At 44.0% G+C, this 18,570-nt stretch overlaps 1 protein-coding gene across 1 annotated transcript in view; it reads left to right on the top strand.

Moving 5' to 3' along the window:
* Positions 1-7,454: 7,454 nt before the first annotated feature.
* Positions 7,455-18,570, top strand: part of LOC146782738 (extracellular calcium-sensing receptor-like) — a 40,637-nt gene continuing 29,521 nt past the window's right edge. The window contains exons 1-3 of the mRNA XM_085639547.1: positions 7,455-7,597; positions 8,335-8,626; positions 14,187-15,017. Of these exons, the coding sequence (XP_085495673.1) occupies positions 7,455-7,597; positions 8,335-8,626; positions 14,187-15,017 (1,266 nt within the window). The remainder of the gene's footprint in view (positions 7,598-8,334; positions 8,627-14,186; positions 15,018-18,570) is intronic.

The raw sequence follows: 18,570 nt of genomic DNA, 5'->3' as shown, positions 1-18,570 counted from the left end.
CCAATATAATGCCGAGGTTTCTGCCATGTTCTGTGGGTATGGGTGAAGGTTCCTGTTCTTCAGGACACCAGGAATCATTCCACGGGGATGTGTTGCTCCTAAAGATGAGTACTTCTGTTTTCTTGGTGTTAAGTTTGAGGCCATTTTTTTGCATCTAGTGAGTGATGCTGATCATGCACAGGTGGACGTTGGCCGTGGTGATGGAGGGGTCTGCAGATAGAGAGAGGATAAGCTGGGTGTCTTCTGCATATGATATGTGGTTTAGTCTGTGAGTCCTTACAATGTTGATCAAAGGGGACATATAGGCCTTGAACAGGGTTGGGCTGAGAATATACCCTTGGAGGATGCCGCAGATAATGTTCTTGGGATACGAGGTGTATGGTGGAAGGCGGCCACTCCGGGATCTTCCAGTGAGGAAGGATGCTGTTCATTTGAGGTCATCCCCTTAAATATCTATCTGATGCAGCCTTTTTAAGAGGCTTTACTGTGACATGGTTTCGAAGGCTGCTGAGAAGTCGAGGAGAATCAGGGTGGCAGTTTTTCCAGGTCAAGGAGAGTCCTGACGTTATCGTGACTGTGATTAGGGTGGTTTCTGTGCTGTGGCTTGAGCGGAACCTAGATTGGGATGGGTACAGAAGGTTGTTGTTCTCTAGGTAGTTTGTGAGTTGGCAGTTAATGGACCTTTTGCAAGGAAAAGGAGGAGAGAGATGGGCCAGTAGTTCTTGAGATTTTTGGGGTCTATAGATGGTATTTGAAGAGCGGTTTGACTTCTGCATGTTTCCATTCTGCTGGGAAATTGGCAGAGGTGATGGAAGCATTGCAGATGGTGCTGAGTTCCTTCCTGACGGTATTGTTTCCCAGGTTGAGCATGTGGTGAGGACTGGGGACCCTGGGTGCTCCTGAGTGGATGGAGCTCTGGATGGCAGAGGTGGTCTGCATGGGGAGTTGGTCCAATGCTGTGATTCAGAGGTTCAGGTGGGAGTCGGTGAGGTTGGAGAGGCTCAGGATGAAGTGTTGCGGGTCGAAGTGTTCATAGATGGTGAAGATCTTGTTGCGAAAAAAGTATGCTAGGGTGTTGCAGAGATCTTGGGATGGGGTGACGGTTTTCAGTTGCTGAGGTAGAACTCTTTGATAATGTTGAAGAGTTCTTAGCTGTGGTTACATCTGGCTTCAAGGCAGAAAACTAGAGCATTCCTTTTCATGTCTTACAGGCACTGGATGTATTTGTTGAGTGTCAGTTTGAAGGTGGTGCAGTTACTTGGCTGTTTCTAGAGACCAAATCCTTTCCAGACATTTGTAGTTGAGTTTGGTGTTTTTTAGTTCCGGGGTGTACCATCGGAGACAAGGTGCACTGAACTAAGGCTGCGGCGGTTCTTTGGGCCACAAACAGGCACTGCGTTGATTTCTTCAGCCGCAGTGTGGTGGTGCTTGGAAATTTCTCCCACACAGCAATGCTGCGTCAGAAAAACAGGCGTTGGAATGGAGATGCTTCACATTTCAAGTCTTTTAGAGCAGGATCCACCTCCAAAGGCCCAGAACATGAACTGGCACCCCTTGGCAGGTCTGAACACCCAGCATGTGGAGTTCAGAGATGCTGCAGGTGAAGTCTTTGATGGCTCTGAGACTTCCAACAGGGGGGCGAGTACACAAAAGCCCTTGGAGGACCTTGGAAACGCAGGATTCAAAAGAAAAGTCCAGTCCTTTGACTGCCCACAGGCAGGAGCAGCAACTGCAGGCAATCCAGCAAAGCAAGACACAGCAAAGGGGCAGTACTCTCCTTGGCAGCTCCTCTTCTTGGCAGAGTCCTCAATCCAGAACTGTGCTAAAAGTCCTGGATTTTAGGTCCAAAACGTATACCCCTTTTGGCCCTTGAAGTAGGCATACTTCAAAGGATAATATTTATATTGCAAAAGTTCTGCCTAGCAATATCTTGGCTCCAGACACTCCAGGGGTGGAGACAGCATTGTGAGAGGCCAGGCACAGCCCTCTTCTGGTGTCAGTGACCACTATTCCCACCACTCTAGCTCAGGAAGGCCCATCAGCCTGGTGATGGGCAATCAGAATATGCAGGGCTTACCTCAACTCCCTTTGTGTGACTCTCTAGAGTGAATACACAAACAACCCATCTGTTAGTCTAAAGCAGGTATTGATTCCACAGTCAGGATGGTAAAGCAAGAAAATGCACACTTTTTGAAAGTGGCATTTTTGAACACACAATCTAAAAACCACCGTTCCTAGAATATGTGTTTTTAAATTCTGAGCTTAGGGAGCCCAAACTCCCAATCTCTAGCTCTTCCCAATAGAAAGTTACACTTGTAAAATGTTACAAGGCAGCGTTAATGATAACCTACAGGAGCGCTAGTCCTTGCAAATTGAAAAACGAAATTGGCAGTATTTCACTATCAGGACATGTAAAACACACAAGTGCATGTCCTACCTTTCACATACACTATATCCTGCCGTTGGGGGTACCTTGGGCCAACCTTAGCATGTAGTAAAAGGGAAGGTTTGGGCATGGCAACTGGAGGCACTTGCCAGGTCGAAATGGCAGTTTAAAAATGCACTCACAGACACTGCAATGGAAGTTTAGATACAAGTTTGCAGGGCTAAATATGTAGGTGGCATGGCCAGTGCTGCAGGCCCACCAGTAGCATTTGATTTACAGGCCCTAGGCACACACAGGGAACTTTACTAGGGACTTACCAGTAAATCAAATATACCAATTATAGATACAAAAATCATAATACCAATTTACCCTGGGAGCACTTGCACTTTAGCACTGATCAGCACTGTTTAAGGGCCCAGAGTACACAAACCAGCATACCATCAAAAATAAAGGAGGTAGAGGCACAAATATAGGGGAAACCATGCCAAGGATGACAGGTATAACATGGATTAACACTTCTCAACAGAGAGGTTATCTTTTAGGGTTCTGCATGAATATGATTCATTATTTAGGGGCTTTCCTGGTTACAGGTTCTTGGCTTGATTCTTTGCCGCCCTGCCCCTGTGATGGGATTTTGTGCCAAACTACTAAGCACTTTATATTATTTTGCCTACTTTAGGCAGTCTACAGATCCCAATTTTATGGCCACTCCTTAAAGGGAAATCATTTAACTGGTATCATGAGGGATTGACATTTCTTGCAGCGCCTTGAGTCCCTGTTAATTTGTTTTGCTGTTATAAATTTTATCAGTCAGTCCCTGAGTCTGAGGAAAAAGGTATGCATCATGAATTTAAATTTATGATGTGAGGTTGCCTGATTTGTTTTTATCTGATATGTAATTGTACTTTTTACGTTTTCTTATTATACACGGCTGAGTCTGAGAAAGGGATATGCATCATGAATCTAAATCAATGAAGTGAGGTTGCATGATTTGTTTTATTTGATATTTAATTGTATTTTTTTGTGTCCTTTATTATACATTGCTGTATATAAATTGTTTTCTTTTTCTGAGCTTTTATGGTCGTACACCCGACCGAATAAGATTTATTGAATTGAATTACCACCACACTTCCTTCTCACCCACTGGTACAGCAACCAACCGAGTTGTTAAATTACCTTTTCAACTCTCTCTTAGTTCTGAGTACTTCAGAAAAGAAAGCATTTTTTGTGTAATGTAGAGTGTCACTACTGCTATAAGAAAAATTAGAACTCATCCAGATGTTAACTCATCCAGCACTCATATTTGATGGCCAGATCTTGTTTCCATCTTCAAGCTTTCTCCCAGAGCAAGGTGCAAAAAGACAGTCAATGAAGGAAGGAAGAAGTAGATAAAGATAGGAAAACCATAGCAAAGGGAGGATTCAAGTAGGAAAAAGAATCTGTAAGAGATGGGAAGTGTAAAGTGGTGTAAAAAAGAGGTACAAGGGGGAACCAGGGTTTGGCAGCTCAGTTATTTGACAATCCACAATATTTGACAGCACTGGTGGCAGGCTTCTGAGAAAATATTTGGCTCTCTACACTTTTATTTCTTTACAAATTCATCACTGATATGCACCTTGCCCTGACAGTGGTACAATCCCACCTACTGCTAAGAGCAATGACTCATACACTCACTGAACGTTGATGGATGGATAGATATTTAATCTTGGAAATGTGTCTGCCTGGTACTCTTTCTCCATCACTGGTGGGTTGAAAGAAAGCACAGCATTTGTCTATAAACTTTACCTCATTAAGTATTGTGCTCCACTTCTAGCAATTAGCATGTCTGTTATTATCTCTTTCCTAGGAGAACTCCTGAGGCAATTGTTTTAAATGACTCTCCTGTGCTTAGCGTTGCTCCATTGGGAACTGACTTTTGAATAAACTATTGCAGCGCACAGCCACTGGCGCTTATTCTGCCGATCCATTGGCGAAACAGACAGAAGCAGAGAGAGTTTAACAGGTCTAGATAAGGAGTCAAAGGGAGTGGAAAAAAAGAGACTTTAGGATCAGCAAAAGAAGGGCGAAAGGCAGACATTGTCTTGGCTGCAATGACAACTGCAGAAGATGTTACAGCATCATAAATTCAAAGGCCCATTCAGAAATAACACATATTAGAGTGCCAGAGAGAGGAGACATTGGAGTGCTGGATCCAGATAGACACTCAGAAGGAGAAGTTATCAGAGTGCTGGACCTACAAGGACAAAGATAAGGGGCAGGAATTACATATTTCAATTACCCTTTTTTTATTAGAAGAAAATGAGCTTAAAGGACCCGAAAGCTTTGCAAATAGAAGTTGAATAGAGAGACTCCCAGATCCCATAAGACATAAAATGCACTGATAAAGCATCCTTGTGGCACAGGGACACTAGAATTAAAGTCCTATCATCACATTTTGAGTCCAGGGGCATTGAGGAGTGTCACTAAGTAAAGAGCAGGGGTCCACATTGACCCTAAGCTCTAGATGTGGGGCCCTAGATTCACAGAGACACAAACATGTGCAGAGATGAACTCGAGGCCCCTGGACCACCCATTCCGTGAACTTTAGAAAATCCTGTATCCACAGATACACTGTGAACGAGAACACCAGGGACACCGGGAGCCGCGAAAAACCACACTGTGCAAATAGACTGTCCCAGAGCAAAAAAGATATTTACACTGAATTTAGAGGAAAGTTTGTCGCTTGGTCTCTGAGATGCGTTCTCCCTGAGCACCGGAACCGGTTCATCACGGGATGGAGGGCGCAGCTCCACGGGAGGATCAGTGGGGCAGAAAGCATCTGCCATTGAGCCCGACTGCCCTAGAGTGTCTCGCGGCTCTCACCCAGGACCCCATGGACTGAGTGGCTGACAGTGGAGACCTCGGGTGGATGCAGGTAAGCGTGGGGGACTCAGATTGTGCAAAGACCCCTGGTTTGTGGAAACAAGATGGTCTTGTGAAGAGTGGTCCTGTTTAAAGTTGGGGAAATGCGGGACTTCTGACAGAACGTGGCGGGTGTCCCATCCACCACAATAAGAGTGCATTGATGTCAATGGCACTCTCACTGTGGCATACAGGACATCAGCCATTGTTTGGTGTGTGCCCCGCTCTGCCAAACTCTAAATGAGTAAGAGATATGATAAACATGTAGGTATCAATGAAGTAGGATCCAAGCCCCCCCCCCCCAACTGTTTACTATTCAATATGTATATTGTCCTATGAATGAAAGTGTAACTTTAGCAATATCTCCATCCCTCTGCTGTGACACTCTTAAACGCATGGTATTGCATTTCCAAATTTACATTCAGTAGATAAGTGAAAAAAAAAGTGTGACGATGAAACGAGTTTATAAATAATAAAATAATAATAATAATAATAATATATACACCCACCCACAAATTAACCTCCCCAAAGGCAAAAGACAGAAAGTAGCTGACCTAATCCGCCCCATCAGACACGTGACTGCCGTTGCTGGCGCCTGAAACATTGCGAGACCTTCCCCGTCTGCCGCCGTCTCGCCGCATTGAGCAGCGCCGCCGGCGGCTGCTGAGGAAATCTCGGGCCTTCCTGCATTTAATATGTTACAAATAAAACAGTATTTATCCGTGCATAGATGTGTCATTCTCTAAATTAGGAATCGGCGAATTTGTGTATTTTTCGAGAGCTCTGTGGTAAACTTTACAACTTTGTGAGAGTTTAAATTCCTGCACTTTTCCTCTTTGACTCTTCCCAGTTAATAATATGACCTTTGACACATTTAAATTGCATAGATATTAGTTTACTGCTAACACAATAGTTTGGTATAAGCTACACACCTAACACCTGCCCTCTTCAACGGAATGCTGTTGTGGGAACGAATGGTCTTCGAAAGCAAGAAAAAAGGAATTCAGCATACATTTTCCGTTTTGTACAAGTAACTTCATCAAATCTAAATCACTCGGGAAAAGAGGAGCATGCAATGTATGATTCACAGATGTATGGATTTTAGTGCAGGCCCTGGCTTTAGGAAGGCAGGGCTTTGAACATGAATGTGCTAAGATAAAATCGAAATAACGCAGAAACAAGCAGTGGCAAATGCCAATAGGTCATGTTATGAATGCACGGACAAGCCAGACCTAAAAAAAAAATCTATTTACGTTAATGACTGCCTCCTCCTATCTGTGGTGCAGCCTCAGAAACACACCATGCATTATTTAGTTATCTAAGACACTTTAATAAGTTTACAGCGCCTTGTGGGTGCCCCTGAACATCAAGCCCAGGCAGCTGGATATAAATACACGAAATGGCCACAGCTGTGTGGAGGGCAAGCACTTTTTCCGTGGAAGCACGCAACTTCTGCTTAATCAATACATGTACTCCTGGCCCCCAAATATGTGGGAGGAGCCAATGCTCCTCTCCTGGTAGTTCTCACATTTTTATATGGCTACAGCTGCATTGTCAAGCCAGACCATGAAACTGAAAATATATGCTAATTTACAAATCGAGGTATTGGTGTAGGTAGGACTTCATCCTATGGACTCAGTTTTGACTCCTTTTGCAACCCTCCTCATGTTTATTTTTACCTTCCTTACAATTGTTTGCTACACACAAAGGTATTTTCCCAGTAGTATCTTTATGACTTCGAAGTCTCCACACATAAAAAGTTAGGAGAGTCCTATCTTATACAAAAGTGTAAGTTTACCTCTGTGAATCAGGCTCATTTTCCTCTGCTGTTTGTCAATTTTCTGATTGCCAGAGCATCTCAGTCAGAGCTAGATAAATACATTAATAATCAAATGAGATGTCTACATACCATAACCTGTTTATTTTTAAATTCATTTAGTTCAATCTTCATCAACACTATGACAGATCCATGGCTGTGTCAACAACAAATAACAGTACAGCAAGCAGAATCCAGATGTTCTCATCCAGTAGTGGACAGGCCAAGGTGTTTCTGCGGGACGCGAGCAGTATGTCCTTCATACGTTTCACCCAAATCTGCCACAGAGCAGTGGTGTATTGGATGGCCGCCTTCCTAATGTCCCCGTGTGTGACTCACCCTGTGACAACCATGTGCCAACTTCAGAGAGCCACCGTTAGCGGATTCTCGAGAGCTGGTGAAATAATGATCGGTGGGGTCATTGCTATCCATGATGCCAGGGAGTACCAGGTCATCACCTTCAGAGAGGAACCAACAGTGACCACATGTCAAACGTAAGCAAGACTAGCACTTCTCAGGAGAAATCATTATGCAGTCACTTCTCTAAGCCTTATAGCATGTTTGGCTATTTTATGTTAATTTATGCCGTGTCACATAATATAGTGCGATTTTTTTATTAGGAGGTCTTAGGCAAAGCGCACCATTCTTACGTGGGAGTTTTATTAATATAATACATTAATTACAGAATATTTCAAATTTATTTAAAAATGCACTATTAAATGTATGTTTGTTATCAATATGTGCATAACATAAAGTGTCTTTATTACAAATAAACGTTTTGAAACCTAATATTAAAGTGCACATCTTTTAAAATTGCATTCAAATACTTTATTAAAGTAATTCTAATTGGATTAAAAGTATAAAAAATGAATTACATTTTTCCAATTAAATGAACTATACAATTCAAAAGAGAGAGATGTAGCCACCAACGTAGTTGTCTTTTCTGTGATGTCCACTGATCTACTTATCAATTCTCAGTATTGACATCAATGTTGGTTTATTGATGTAGTGGGGGTGTACCCCTGCCTCAGAATATAATGTTATTCTTCAGCGCTGCAGTATTATTTGCAATGGATCCCCAAGTGATAGTGCAGCTTATGGTTAATTTGCGTAGGCAGAAAAAGCTTCCACGACACTGCGCCAATTGGCAATTACCAGATGTAATAGGAATGCGTCTTAAATATTCTTTTGTAGATTGTAAGAGACCTCTTTGGTGAATTTTTCAATGCAGGTTTGTTTACGAGAATTTCCTCTGGCTGCAAGCTATGGTGTTCGCGATTGAGGAGATCAACAGTGATCCTGCTATCTTACCCAACATCACCCTGGGATTCTGGATCCATGACTCCTGTATGGGGATCCAGCGATCACTCAAGGGGACCCTGTGGATGCTGACGGGAAAAGAGGAACCAGTTCCAAACTTCCAGTGCTGGAGAAGTCGCCCACCTGCAGCCATCGTAGGGGATGCCATCTCGACAAGTTCAGTGCTCATGGCACGGATACTGGGCTTGTACCGATACCCGCAGGTGAGATCCCGAAACAGTCAATTCAGAGGCATCATTCAAAATGACAGGGCCCTCTGCAGAATGAGGGGAGGGGGCTCCGAGTCTCCAATATCTTACAGATATTCATTGTCCTTGAGCTGAATTGGGGACCCTGTGAAGCGATGAGCCCCCCATGCATCGTAGGGGCTGCAGTGGCCTGCATTACGCCCCTGAGTCATTCACTTAACTGTCTCAAGCGTGTGAGTATAGAAGCAGAGGAAGTAACATACTTTACTAGCGTAGCATCAGCAACTGAAGCTTGAAACACAAGTGGACTCAATTGCGGAAGAACTTTTTTTCGGCCCAAATGACGCACTTCAAAGATCGTAAACTAAAGCCTCGGTCTCATTGGCTTGATTTGGGAGAAACCAATGTGTTAATAAAAGAACTCCCACACACTCTACCACCATCCTGTTTTGTGCCTGGGTGTGAAATGGGGCCAAACCCCGCATTGAATGACTTAGTATCCGTAGTGACCGGCATTGCTCACGAGTGTGGGGGACGGGCGTACGGGGGATTCGCGGGGGTGTCACAAGGGGGGATCGCAGGCAAATAAAAAAAATCATAATAATAAAATTAAACTTACCTTTCTGCCTGGTGCTGCATCTTCTTGGCTCCTGCTCATTCTCTCCTGCCTCCTACACGAACAGGAAGCAGGCTGCCAGGCTCCTCCCCTAAGCCAATCACAACACGGCAAGCAGCGTTCTGATTGGTTGAGATGCCGCCAAGCCAGGGACAAATGGGGTGGCCATGTTCTAAATGCAGGCTGCATGGAGAAGGGCAGAGTGCGCATGACTGGTGTGAGCGACCCGAGAGGGCGACCAAACAGTCTATGCGCACTCAGGAGTGGGCAAACCACTACTCCCCTGCTCTGCACAAAGAGCAGTGCAGCCCCGCCCACCTGCAATGCTCACAGGAAACATAAAATGGTAATAACTTTTAGTAAATACAATTTTATGTTGGCTGTCTCGCACTGCGAGAAAGCAGTGGGGTCATACTTCTCCGCCCTAGCAGCAGACAGGTCAGTTCAGACACTCTGCGCAGTGGTTGATGGTCCATGTGTCCGAGCTGTGCTCTCTAGAGCCTATTAAGGAACTCCTACAGTTACCAAGTTAGTGTGTGCACTGTAGACACAGGGGTTGCATTAAACGCTTTGCTGGATTTCCGTGTCACGCATGAGGATTTTCTTCTCTATGTACTGAGGTGACTTTCACACGAACAGAACCCATCCAAGCCAAGCCCAACCTGGCGTGCGAATCACCACATGTGCACGTTTGTTGCATGATTCCTTCACGGAATATATACGCATGATTTGTTTCTGCAAGTTCACGTTTTGCTGACATTTTCTACGCAATGTAATTGCGGAGGGGAATATTAGAACGCTTCATTCCGAGTGACCTCGATGTACTGAGTTGGACAGACATGGGAGTATCTGGAAAAGTCGAAGTTATGAGGTATGTAATACTTTTCGCATGCGAATCTATCCGCGGGTGATTCCCGGGATCAGTTGACCAGGTCAAAGCTGGAGGAAACTGTCTCCAGGGTCAGGGATGTAATTTGGGAATGATCTGCAGATAGTTAAAGGGTGTATTTATGGAATTACTTATAGTTCTCTAGTAATTCTGCATACAATAATACAGCGTTCAGAGAGGCAATGCAGATGCATCACACAGAAATGAAGCAACAACAAGAAAAAACTACAAAGCACATGTTGTGAGGGAAACAGTCAGAAAACATTTACAGAATAAAACAGATAGGGTACTTGCTGTATGGTATATAGCAATTCACAGTTCAGACTGCCTGATTCAAAGGATACAGCAGGGCAATACACAGTGGCAAAAGGCACCTCACTACAGGCCATGGTCAAACAAAACATAACAGCAGAGTGCTCCAATGCAAAGCCGGGCAAAACAACACAAACCTTTGCAAAATAGGTCAAGTCAGGCAATGCAGGGCATGCAGGATGATGTAGCATGGAGGGCAGATGGGAAAATCTCCAGAGCATTAGTAAAATCAGGTACTGGTAAAACAAGCATTGGTAATGCAATAGGTCTCGCATTTGGTATTGTAAATGACAATCCCTTTAATGTATCTGTTTTGCTAATTAACACATAAATAAAAGGCATTGTCATTTACAATGTCAATAGCTCAAACTCTTGTAAATGCGAGACCTATTCAAAGAAGCGGCCGCCATTGTCCCAGGGCTGCTTAAAAAGTGAAAGTCCGCATGGCATGCTGAAAGTTGCAGGAAAGCATGTGCCTGCAGTAAGAGAAACTCATTAAAGAAAGTAACGCTTTAAGACTAAAAAAGACTTATGGTGTAACAACCAAAGTAAATGGGCCAGTCCTCATAGGAGGTTACAAATGTAGAAAGGGCGGACTAACACACCTATTAATGAATCAGAAGCAAGCATTTACAATGGGAAACAACACAAGCCAATGACAAAGATGGGTGGAGAGTGGGTGGGGCTTCTATTCCATACTCCAATACAGCAGAATTAGAATATTAAAGAGCTTACCACACACCAAAATACTGAACTTTAATTCTGAAAGTAGGTGATGATCGACAAGGGCTAAGTCTGTCTTGACAGTGCAGCTGGCACTATGCCTTATGTGATCCACAGAAACACAGCTTTCACAAACACTACTGAGAGAGGGGTCACAGCTCCGCCAAAATCGAGTGCAGATTTTGATTGGGTGGAAGTTGTGTGCATCTCCTGAAAAAGAGAGCTTGCACTGAGCTTTGTAGGAAATCCTGAGCTCAATACAGAACCAGCAGACTGAGTTGGTTATTGCGACATTCCATTGCTCTAGGCTATAGGCCTGAACTGTTTATTATGAAAAGTTAGAGCAATGGTAGGTGGGTTGACATATTTATTGTGAACATCATTTAATGAAGCCAAAACGATTGCGATGTTAATAATTACACTGTGATAAAGCTCGTGGACAGGGAGTTTGTGACAGGAAATCTGAAAGCTTACAAATGTAGGAAAGGGTTTGGTGTTGCCCCTGGGTAGAAGATGTGCACTCTCAGAATTTTTGTTATGCCATGTTGGGGAGTGTTGTATGCCATTTGGGCAATTTGGCCTGTGTAACTGCATGACTCTCAACAGATGTTTGCTCAATACAATTGGTATGAGTTTTATTTTTAAAGAAAAGCCAATGCGAAAGGCATTTATAGTAATAACATATCCGGAGTATGCATCATCTGGAAATGCAGCTTACATATCAAGGGACATGAACAGAGGAGGTTTTGATAGAATTCTTGGGAATAATCCCTTTGTTTTTACAGTGTATTATGGACTGAGGATATATTGTGCACCATTATCTGAATATCTATGACAAGGGACTATGAAATCAAGTAAGACAAATACCTTATAAACGATAAACATCAGTAAAAATGAGAACCAAATAAATTTGCGTTGAGTCTTTAAAAAGCAACAGACCTTGAAATACCGGTTAGCTGTTTTATAAAATAAGAATAACGTTTTTTGCATATGAACTCATTTGTGAAGTAATAAAGATTTATATTTGAGAATCTCAGTATCTATTTGAAGAATTGATGGACTTTAAAGTCCTGCCACATGCGTATTTTGATGGACAAATAGTAGAAATACACCACTGGGGGGGGGAGTAACTGGTATTGAGGGGGATCGTGCAAGGCCACAGAACTGTTTTATCCAAAAGTGTAATATATGTTGTATTTTTGGGCTCATGTAATTTTGTACCTACTTGCTATATTATTACTTTACGTTTGATAGTTGTCTTGTGGGAAAGCTTATGCTCAATGTAGAAGTCCTCAGTTGGGTAGAGTGACTATATAATTGTAATGGTTATTTGCCCAATTGGTTTATAGGAACATTATGTCAGATGCAATAGGTCTTGTCTATTTATCATGAAAATGTATGACACAAGCAGAAGGCTTTATTTATTTATAATGAGAAGCATATCAAAAAGTCAATAGGTCCTCAAGGTATTGGTATTTGACTGTGTTAAAGCCAGTACACCGGCATTGTCTCACATGTATTCTCATAGATTTATTACTATGGTTAAGGGGTGTAGTGTTGATTAAATCTTGACAAAACACTTATTATAATTTGCCTAAATTGATTATGGTGATGAGCAAGTGATGAAGGGTATTGGACTGATGGTTCATTAGGAAGTGCTATTTTGGATGCCATAGGGTCCAATTCGCTTATTATTCGCTTATTATGTAATATTAGAACAAAGGCAGTAGGCCTGACCTATTTATTCTGAAAATCGTATATGTAAAAGTAAATAGATCATTATGGGTGGGTTGGAATTACGCTGTTTTAATCCCTGTAGACAGGCGTTTTATTACATGGAATCTCAGTGTTTACTGTGGTATGCATGGATTATAGTGTCTTTTACATCTTTTCACAAACCCCTAGGTAGAATATCTGCAATGTGATAATCCCTTCTACACTCTTTTAGCAGTGCCTGGCAGGTGTGGCTGTCTGCCAGGCCCTTGGAATGTCCCTTTTCTGTCTTTCAAGCATCATTCACATTCAGCTTCTCCCCATGACAGTATACTGCATGGGGCAATGTGTTAGTGCATTTGTGCCATTGGCTCTATTGTCGCGTGAGAAGCAGCATTTAGCCTCATCACATGTGCATACTTCCCTGAAAATAGGTGTGCTTCAGTTTCTTCGACAATCATTTCATCACCATTGTTTCTTTTTAAATGTCCCTTTTTAATGTATTTACCTTTCCCTTTTTTTAAGTGTCCTACAAGCTCCCCTATGGCTAATATTCCTAAATAGGATGGCCATCCTAAAACTCTTGGAATCGTATTGCGCAGAGTGTATCATTGTTTTCCAGTTATAATATGGCCATTATGAATAGATGCATCTTTTTGGTCACATTGCATCAATACAACAGAGATACACTATACACGTTAGCATTCAAACATGGCTGCTCAGTGCAATGGTTACTGAGAGACCATCTTTGAATTGCAGTGTGCATTGTTTTTAACACTCCAAAATTGTCAACAATTAGCTACTCAACATGGCAGCTATGTTAGAATTTAAAAACAGTGATAACCTATGTACAATACCATTACAAGACTATCACTTGCTGCTAAGTTTAATTTTATTTTTCTATTGCAAACATACACCAGCAATGTTTAGGAGGTGGCATGTTTTATTTTTCTGCTTTTTTTCTTTCATTTATCTACTACATTCTTCAATTTGTGAAGATTATGTGTGCTTTTGAGGAGTAAACTAGTTTCCCATGCACTGGAATGCAAGCACTCCATAGGGGAGTAGAATAAGTTAAATAGTAAGCTTCCAGTCCCAGCAAGACCTAAAACACCTGGTAATGACCGATGCACAGTCCATCTGCTGTTTTTTTATACCCTGAAATGAATAAAGGAATATCCTATTTTGAACTGTCAACAATATACTCCTATCGTGCACCCAGTCCTTCCCTTCCACACACTCAAATAATTTATTAAACTATGATAATTCATTTTTAAAAAGTCATGTGTTAAAGGATCACTTTCTGTTTTATAATTGTAAAGATAAGCTACTCTGCTTCAAGTCCCCTTCTAAGTGACCGGAACCAGTTTCCTTCCTTTTTCCGAACCATTCCAAGTGACGACTTCCAGTCCCATGGTTTGGCCCAACTGGTGATGCGTTTTGGATGGACGTGGATTGGTCTTCTGGGGGATGATGATGACTATGGACAACAAGGAATACATCTACTGCAGGAAGAGCTCCTTAATGCGGGGGTTTGCATTGCTTTTTCTGAAAACATTGTCACAAGCAGGGCTGACAAGAACGCCTTTCAAGTTGTCCAAGTAGTTAAAAAATCAACAGCCCAAGTCATTGCCATCTTCTCAAATGGTGCCAATTTGGCAGTGGTCCTGGATGAGATGGTGAGACAGGATGTTACTGGGAAAGTTTTTGTTGCCACTGAGGGTTGGTCAACTGCCACTTCCCTATCTATTGAAAAATATGCAAAAATTCTCACTGGCTCCATCGGCTTTGAAATCTACAGTGGGGAAATGCCAGGATTCGGAGAATATCTCACTAGCCTCTGCCTTCCAAGTTTTTCCGATCTTACATTTTTACAAGAGTTCTTGGAAGGAGCCTATAACAGTGATTGGAAGAACCAGAAGACCAAACAGATTGTGCAAGAGATCTGCTCCAAACTGAGCAATGGAACAGAGGATTTGAAAAGTCTTCACATGAGTCGTAGTGGTAGTTCCAGGTTTGGACTGCCGTATAAAATCTACAATGCAGTGTATGCCATTGCACTGGCTTTAGAGGACCTGACTTCCTGCAGGCTGGAAGAAGGACCCTTTAGCCAAGGGGCTTGTGCTAGCATCATGAATTACCAGCCATGGCAGGTGAGAATCCATATTTCTTCTGACAGCTATACTGCCTAAGTGATACTGACTAGTGATTCACTATGTTATAGTTAGGGGGGCAGGATCAGCTTTGCTGGCTTGCAGAGCCGAGTACCTGTTTTATACCGTGCTTTATGTGCCTTGAGTGTGTAAAGTGAATTTATTTCACCCAAAAATGTTCTGAGTTGCCACTCAGTTTTCAGATCGTACAGCTAGTAAGCAATAAGCAACCTTTGCATTTTTCTTTTTCTGAGCTGTGATGACTAACCTAATGCCCTAACTCAGAGAAATACCAGGTTAAATTAATTCACTTTATGCACTGCAGGCACATATAACAGGCTCTTGGCTCTGCACAAGCAAAGCCCATTGTGATATGGATCATAGATTTTGGGTCACTAAAGTGGGTAAATCCATTAGTATCAATATATCTTTAAAAAGGAGTTATGCTACACACAACACAACAATGACACGCAAAAGAGGAAACCTGACAGTCTCACCCATCTACTTCTCACTCAGAGCCTTCACTAGTAAAGTGATGTCTCTGATACAGACAGTTGGTTCAATTCAATCGAAAGAAACACCAGCAAGCAATGAGAATGTACAGCAAAAGTTCAGAGGGTCAATAGTTTCACTTTGTTGGATTCTGAAATGCGGGCATTCACCACTGAGATCTGATTCACTCATCAAATTCCAGATAACTCTAAACTCCAAAGAATGTTAAGGAAAAGGATTGTAGTCCTTTGGAAAATAAAAAGATGATTCTGAAAAAGGTGATTGTTAATGTTAATGTTAAAGCCATTTATAACGTGTTTGAATCACGCCGAGGGGTATCTCGGCGCGACCAGGCAGCCAAGCAGCCTAGCACAACTAGCTCGAAACAAAACGGTCTTCAGTAGTTTCCTGAAGCTGAATCCGTACAGCTCCTAATATAGAGTGGGAGCTTATTTCAATATAAAGGGGCCAGTTAGGGAAAGGACCTGCCCCCCAAACAGGCCTTCTTTATACGTGGGATGCTTAACAGTGCTTTGTCGCTTGATCTCAACAGTCTGGGCGGAAGGTTCTGTGTCAGTTTGGAGCCTAAGTAAACGGAGCCACAGCCAGTTAAGTCTTTGTGTGTGAGACAGCACAGTTTGAACATAATTCTCTTCTGAACTGGGAGCCAATGAAGGGTTTGAAGGAGGGGCGCTGAAGCGGTCATGGCAGGCAGATTACAGATAAGGTGAGCTGCAGTATTCTGCACCACCTGCAGTTTAGATAGCAACGTCTCATTGGCGGAAGCCAGCAACGTGTTGCAGTAGTCAAGGCGACTAACCACCAGGGCCTGGACCACCGTTTTTCTGGCAGAGAATTAGATGAAGGGAAGAGGTCTTTTCAGCACTGGATTAATGTGAAAACAGGAGCCAAAGGTAGACATCACCTGTTTTTTCATTGAGAGGGATTTATCCATAAGTACTCCCAAGTTCTTAACCACCAATTTAGATGAGGGAGCAGTTCCAAGTTCAGCTGTGCACCAGTCAGCAGATCATATTTGTTGCGCCTTGCCAAATAACATAATCTCCGCTTTTTTTCTATGTTAAATTGGAGACAGTAATCTGTCATCCATGAGGCAATTGCTGGCAGACCATCTTGAAAACATTGTTTGTTTCAACTAGGTATTTATCGAAGGAGATTACTAACTATCATGAGCATAAGTAATGAAATCAAACCTGAAAGCTCTTACAATCTTGGCAAGAGGGGCCACATATTTCTTAAAGAGCAGCGGGCTGAGACATAAGCACTGGGGAACCCCTTTTTCTAATGGTACGGTGCACGATTTAAAAGAGCCAAGGATGGGGGCGTGCCCTGGCAGTCTAACATGGCAGACACGCCTTAATCCTGCAGCATCGACATGCCTATGCTCATCTGGCACCCTCCACGGCCCTTCCTGATGCCCCACGGCCACTTGGGCGTCCATCGGAAATACTCCTTGGTGCGTGCTGCATGACCCGCGGCTGCTGGCAAATCGAGGCTCAGAGCGCCAGCATTGGCATAAGCAACATATCGCACCAGAGTATGTGAGGCTCCGCAGGGTGGGCTGAGGTGTGCCCTGGAGGCGATCGAGGTTGCTCTCTGCCCTGGTTAATGGAGCAACACTCCTGCGGTGCTGGGGTGCGCGGCAGGACTGATGGCACGGTATTTCACTGTCCTAATTGGCGCCTTGGCATGGGCCTTGGTGGCCACTTCAGGCCACGGCGTGGGTGCAGTCCATCACTTGGAGCCCAGTGGTGGTGAGTAAGAGGGGTGAGCCCCCCTGCCGTGGTATTCCTGCTGGGGACCTTGCTGGTGCTGGAGTCTCTTCCCAGCTAGTCAGATATGCCGACGACCGGACCAGAGTTGTGGAGTCGCTCCCCGGGTGATTCTGGATACCCGGTTCAGCAGCTATATCAGGCCATGGTGTTCTCTTGCCCTGTGTCCTGTGTTGCTTGATGTCTCCAGGGAGTGCCTCGACCGTGGCGATATCGCCAGGCCCGCTGTGGCATGTCCCTGACCTGGGAGCTCCCGGGACCGGACTTGTGTCGTGTGGTGGGGCCTAACCCGGGACTGTGCTTCTGTGAGATCGGGGGTGAGTGTTCTCTGTTCCCTTCATCCACCCTCCCATCCCCCTCCTGGACACAGCTTTGACAGCATTTGGCAGTGTGTGAGAGCCTGCGCTGCAGTAGTGAGGTGCCCCGTCTGACTTGGGGGATATTGATGAGGGAGGGTCTTGGAGATTCTGGGATCACCCCCTCAGTTCTCTACAGCATATCTCCACGGCTCTGACCTCAGCAACTGGCTCTAATGGTTATTCTGTGTGGATGCTGTGCCACTCTTGTTGGTACGCTCCGCTGCAGGCCATAAAGGGGTTAAGCGGCGTCTACCACCAGCTGTCTGGGAGTCCTGCTGAGGGTGTCCCTGGGCCATATTGACCACACGCCGCTCACCCACCTCGGGCCCGTGGCTGGAAGTCCCAGTATGATCATGGGAAAAGACTGAGAACTTCTTTGGAGCTGGAGCATGGAAGTGGGCAACGATACCCATTAGGGGGTTGGGGGGTGCCCGTTCATGGAAATTGGCCGGGCTAGGTCTCTGTGCAGCTTGTGGGTGTGGTGTCTTCCCCCGACTGTCGCTCCTGGCCACCTTACCGGGGTGATCGGGCTGGGGTCATCGGCCTCATGACCACCTTGAAGCTCCTTTGTTTGGATAGACATACTTCCAGAGGAGACCCTTATACGAATCCAAACAGAATGGTTAAGGATAAAGTGCCTGGTGCTAACTCCAAACAATGCACAATGGATAAATACACAAGCGCTATGGCCCAACTGCCCAAACATGGGAATTTGGCGACACCTATACCTGATAATGCAGCTGCCGCAGCAGTCACGCAATCCAGAGACATTCAGGAGGCTAGGATCGGTGCAGTTGATTTGGATGTTATGCTGCTCCGGCAGGACCTCCAAAACGCGGTGCAGCATATTACCGAGTCGGAGTCTCGAAATTCGTGGAATTTCCTGAGGGTTGCGATGGTAATGGCTTA

Source organism: Triturus cristatus, chromosome 12 (assembly GCF_964204655.1).
Source record: "Triturus cristatus chromosome 12, aTriCri1.1, whole genome shotgun sequence".
Classification (NCBI taxonomy): domain Eukaryota; kingdom Metazoa; phylum Chordata; class Amphibia; order Caudata; family Salamandridae; genus Triturus; species Triturus cristatus.
Note: the sequence above shows the minus strand (reverse complement) of the source record. Positions and strands in the feature narration are given on the sequence as shown.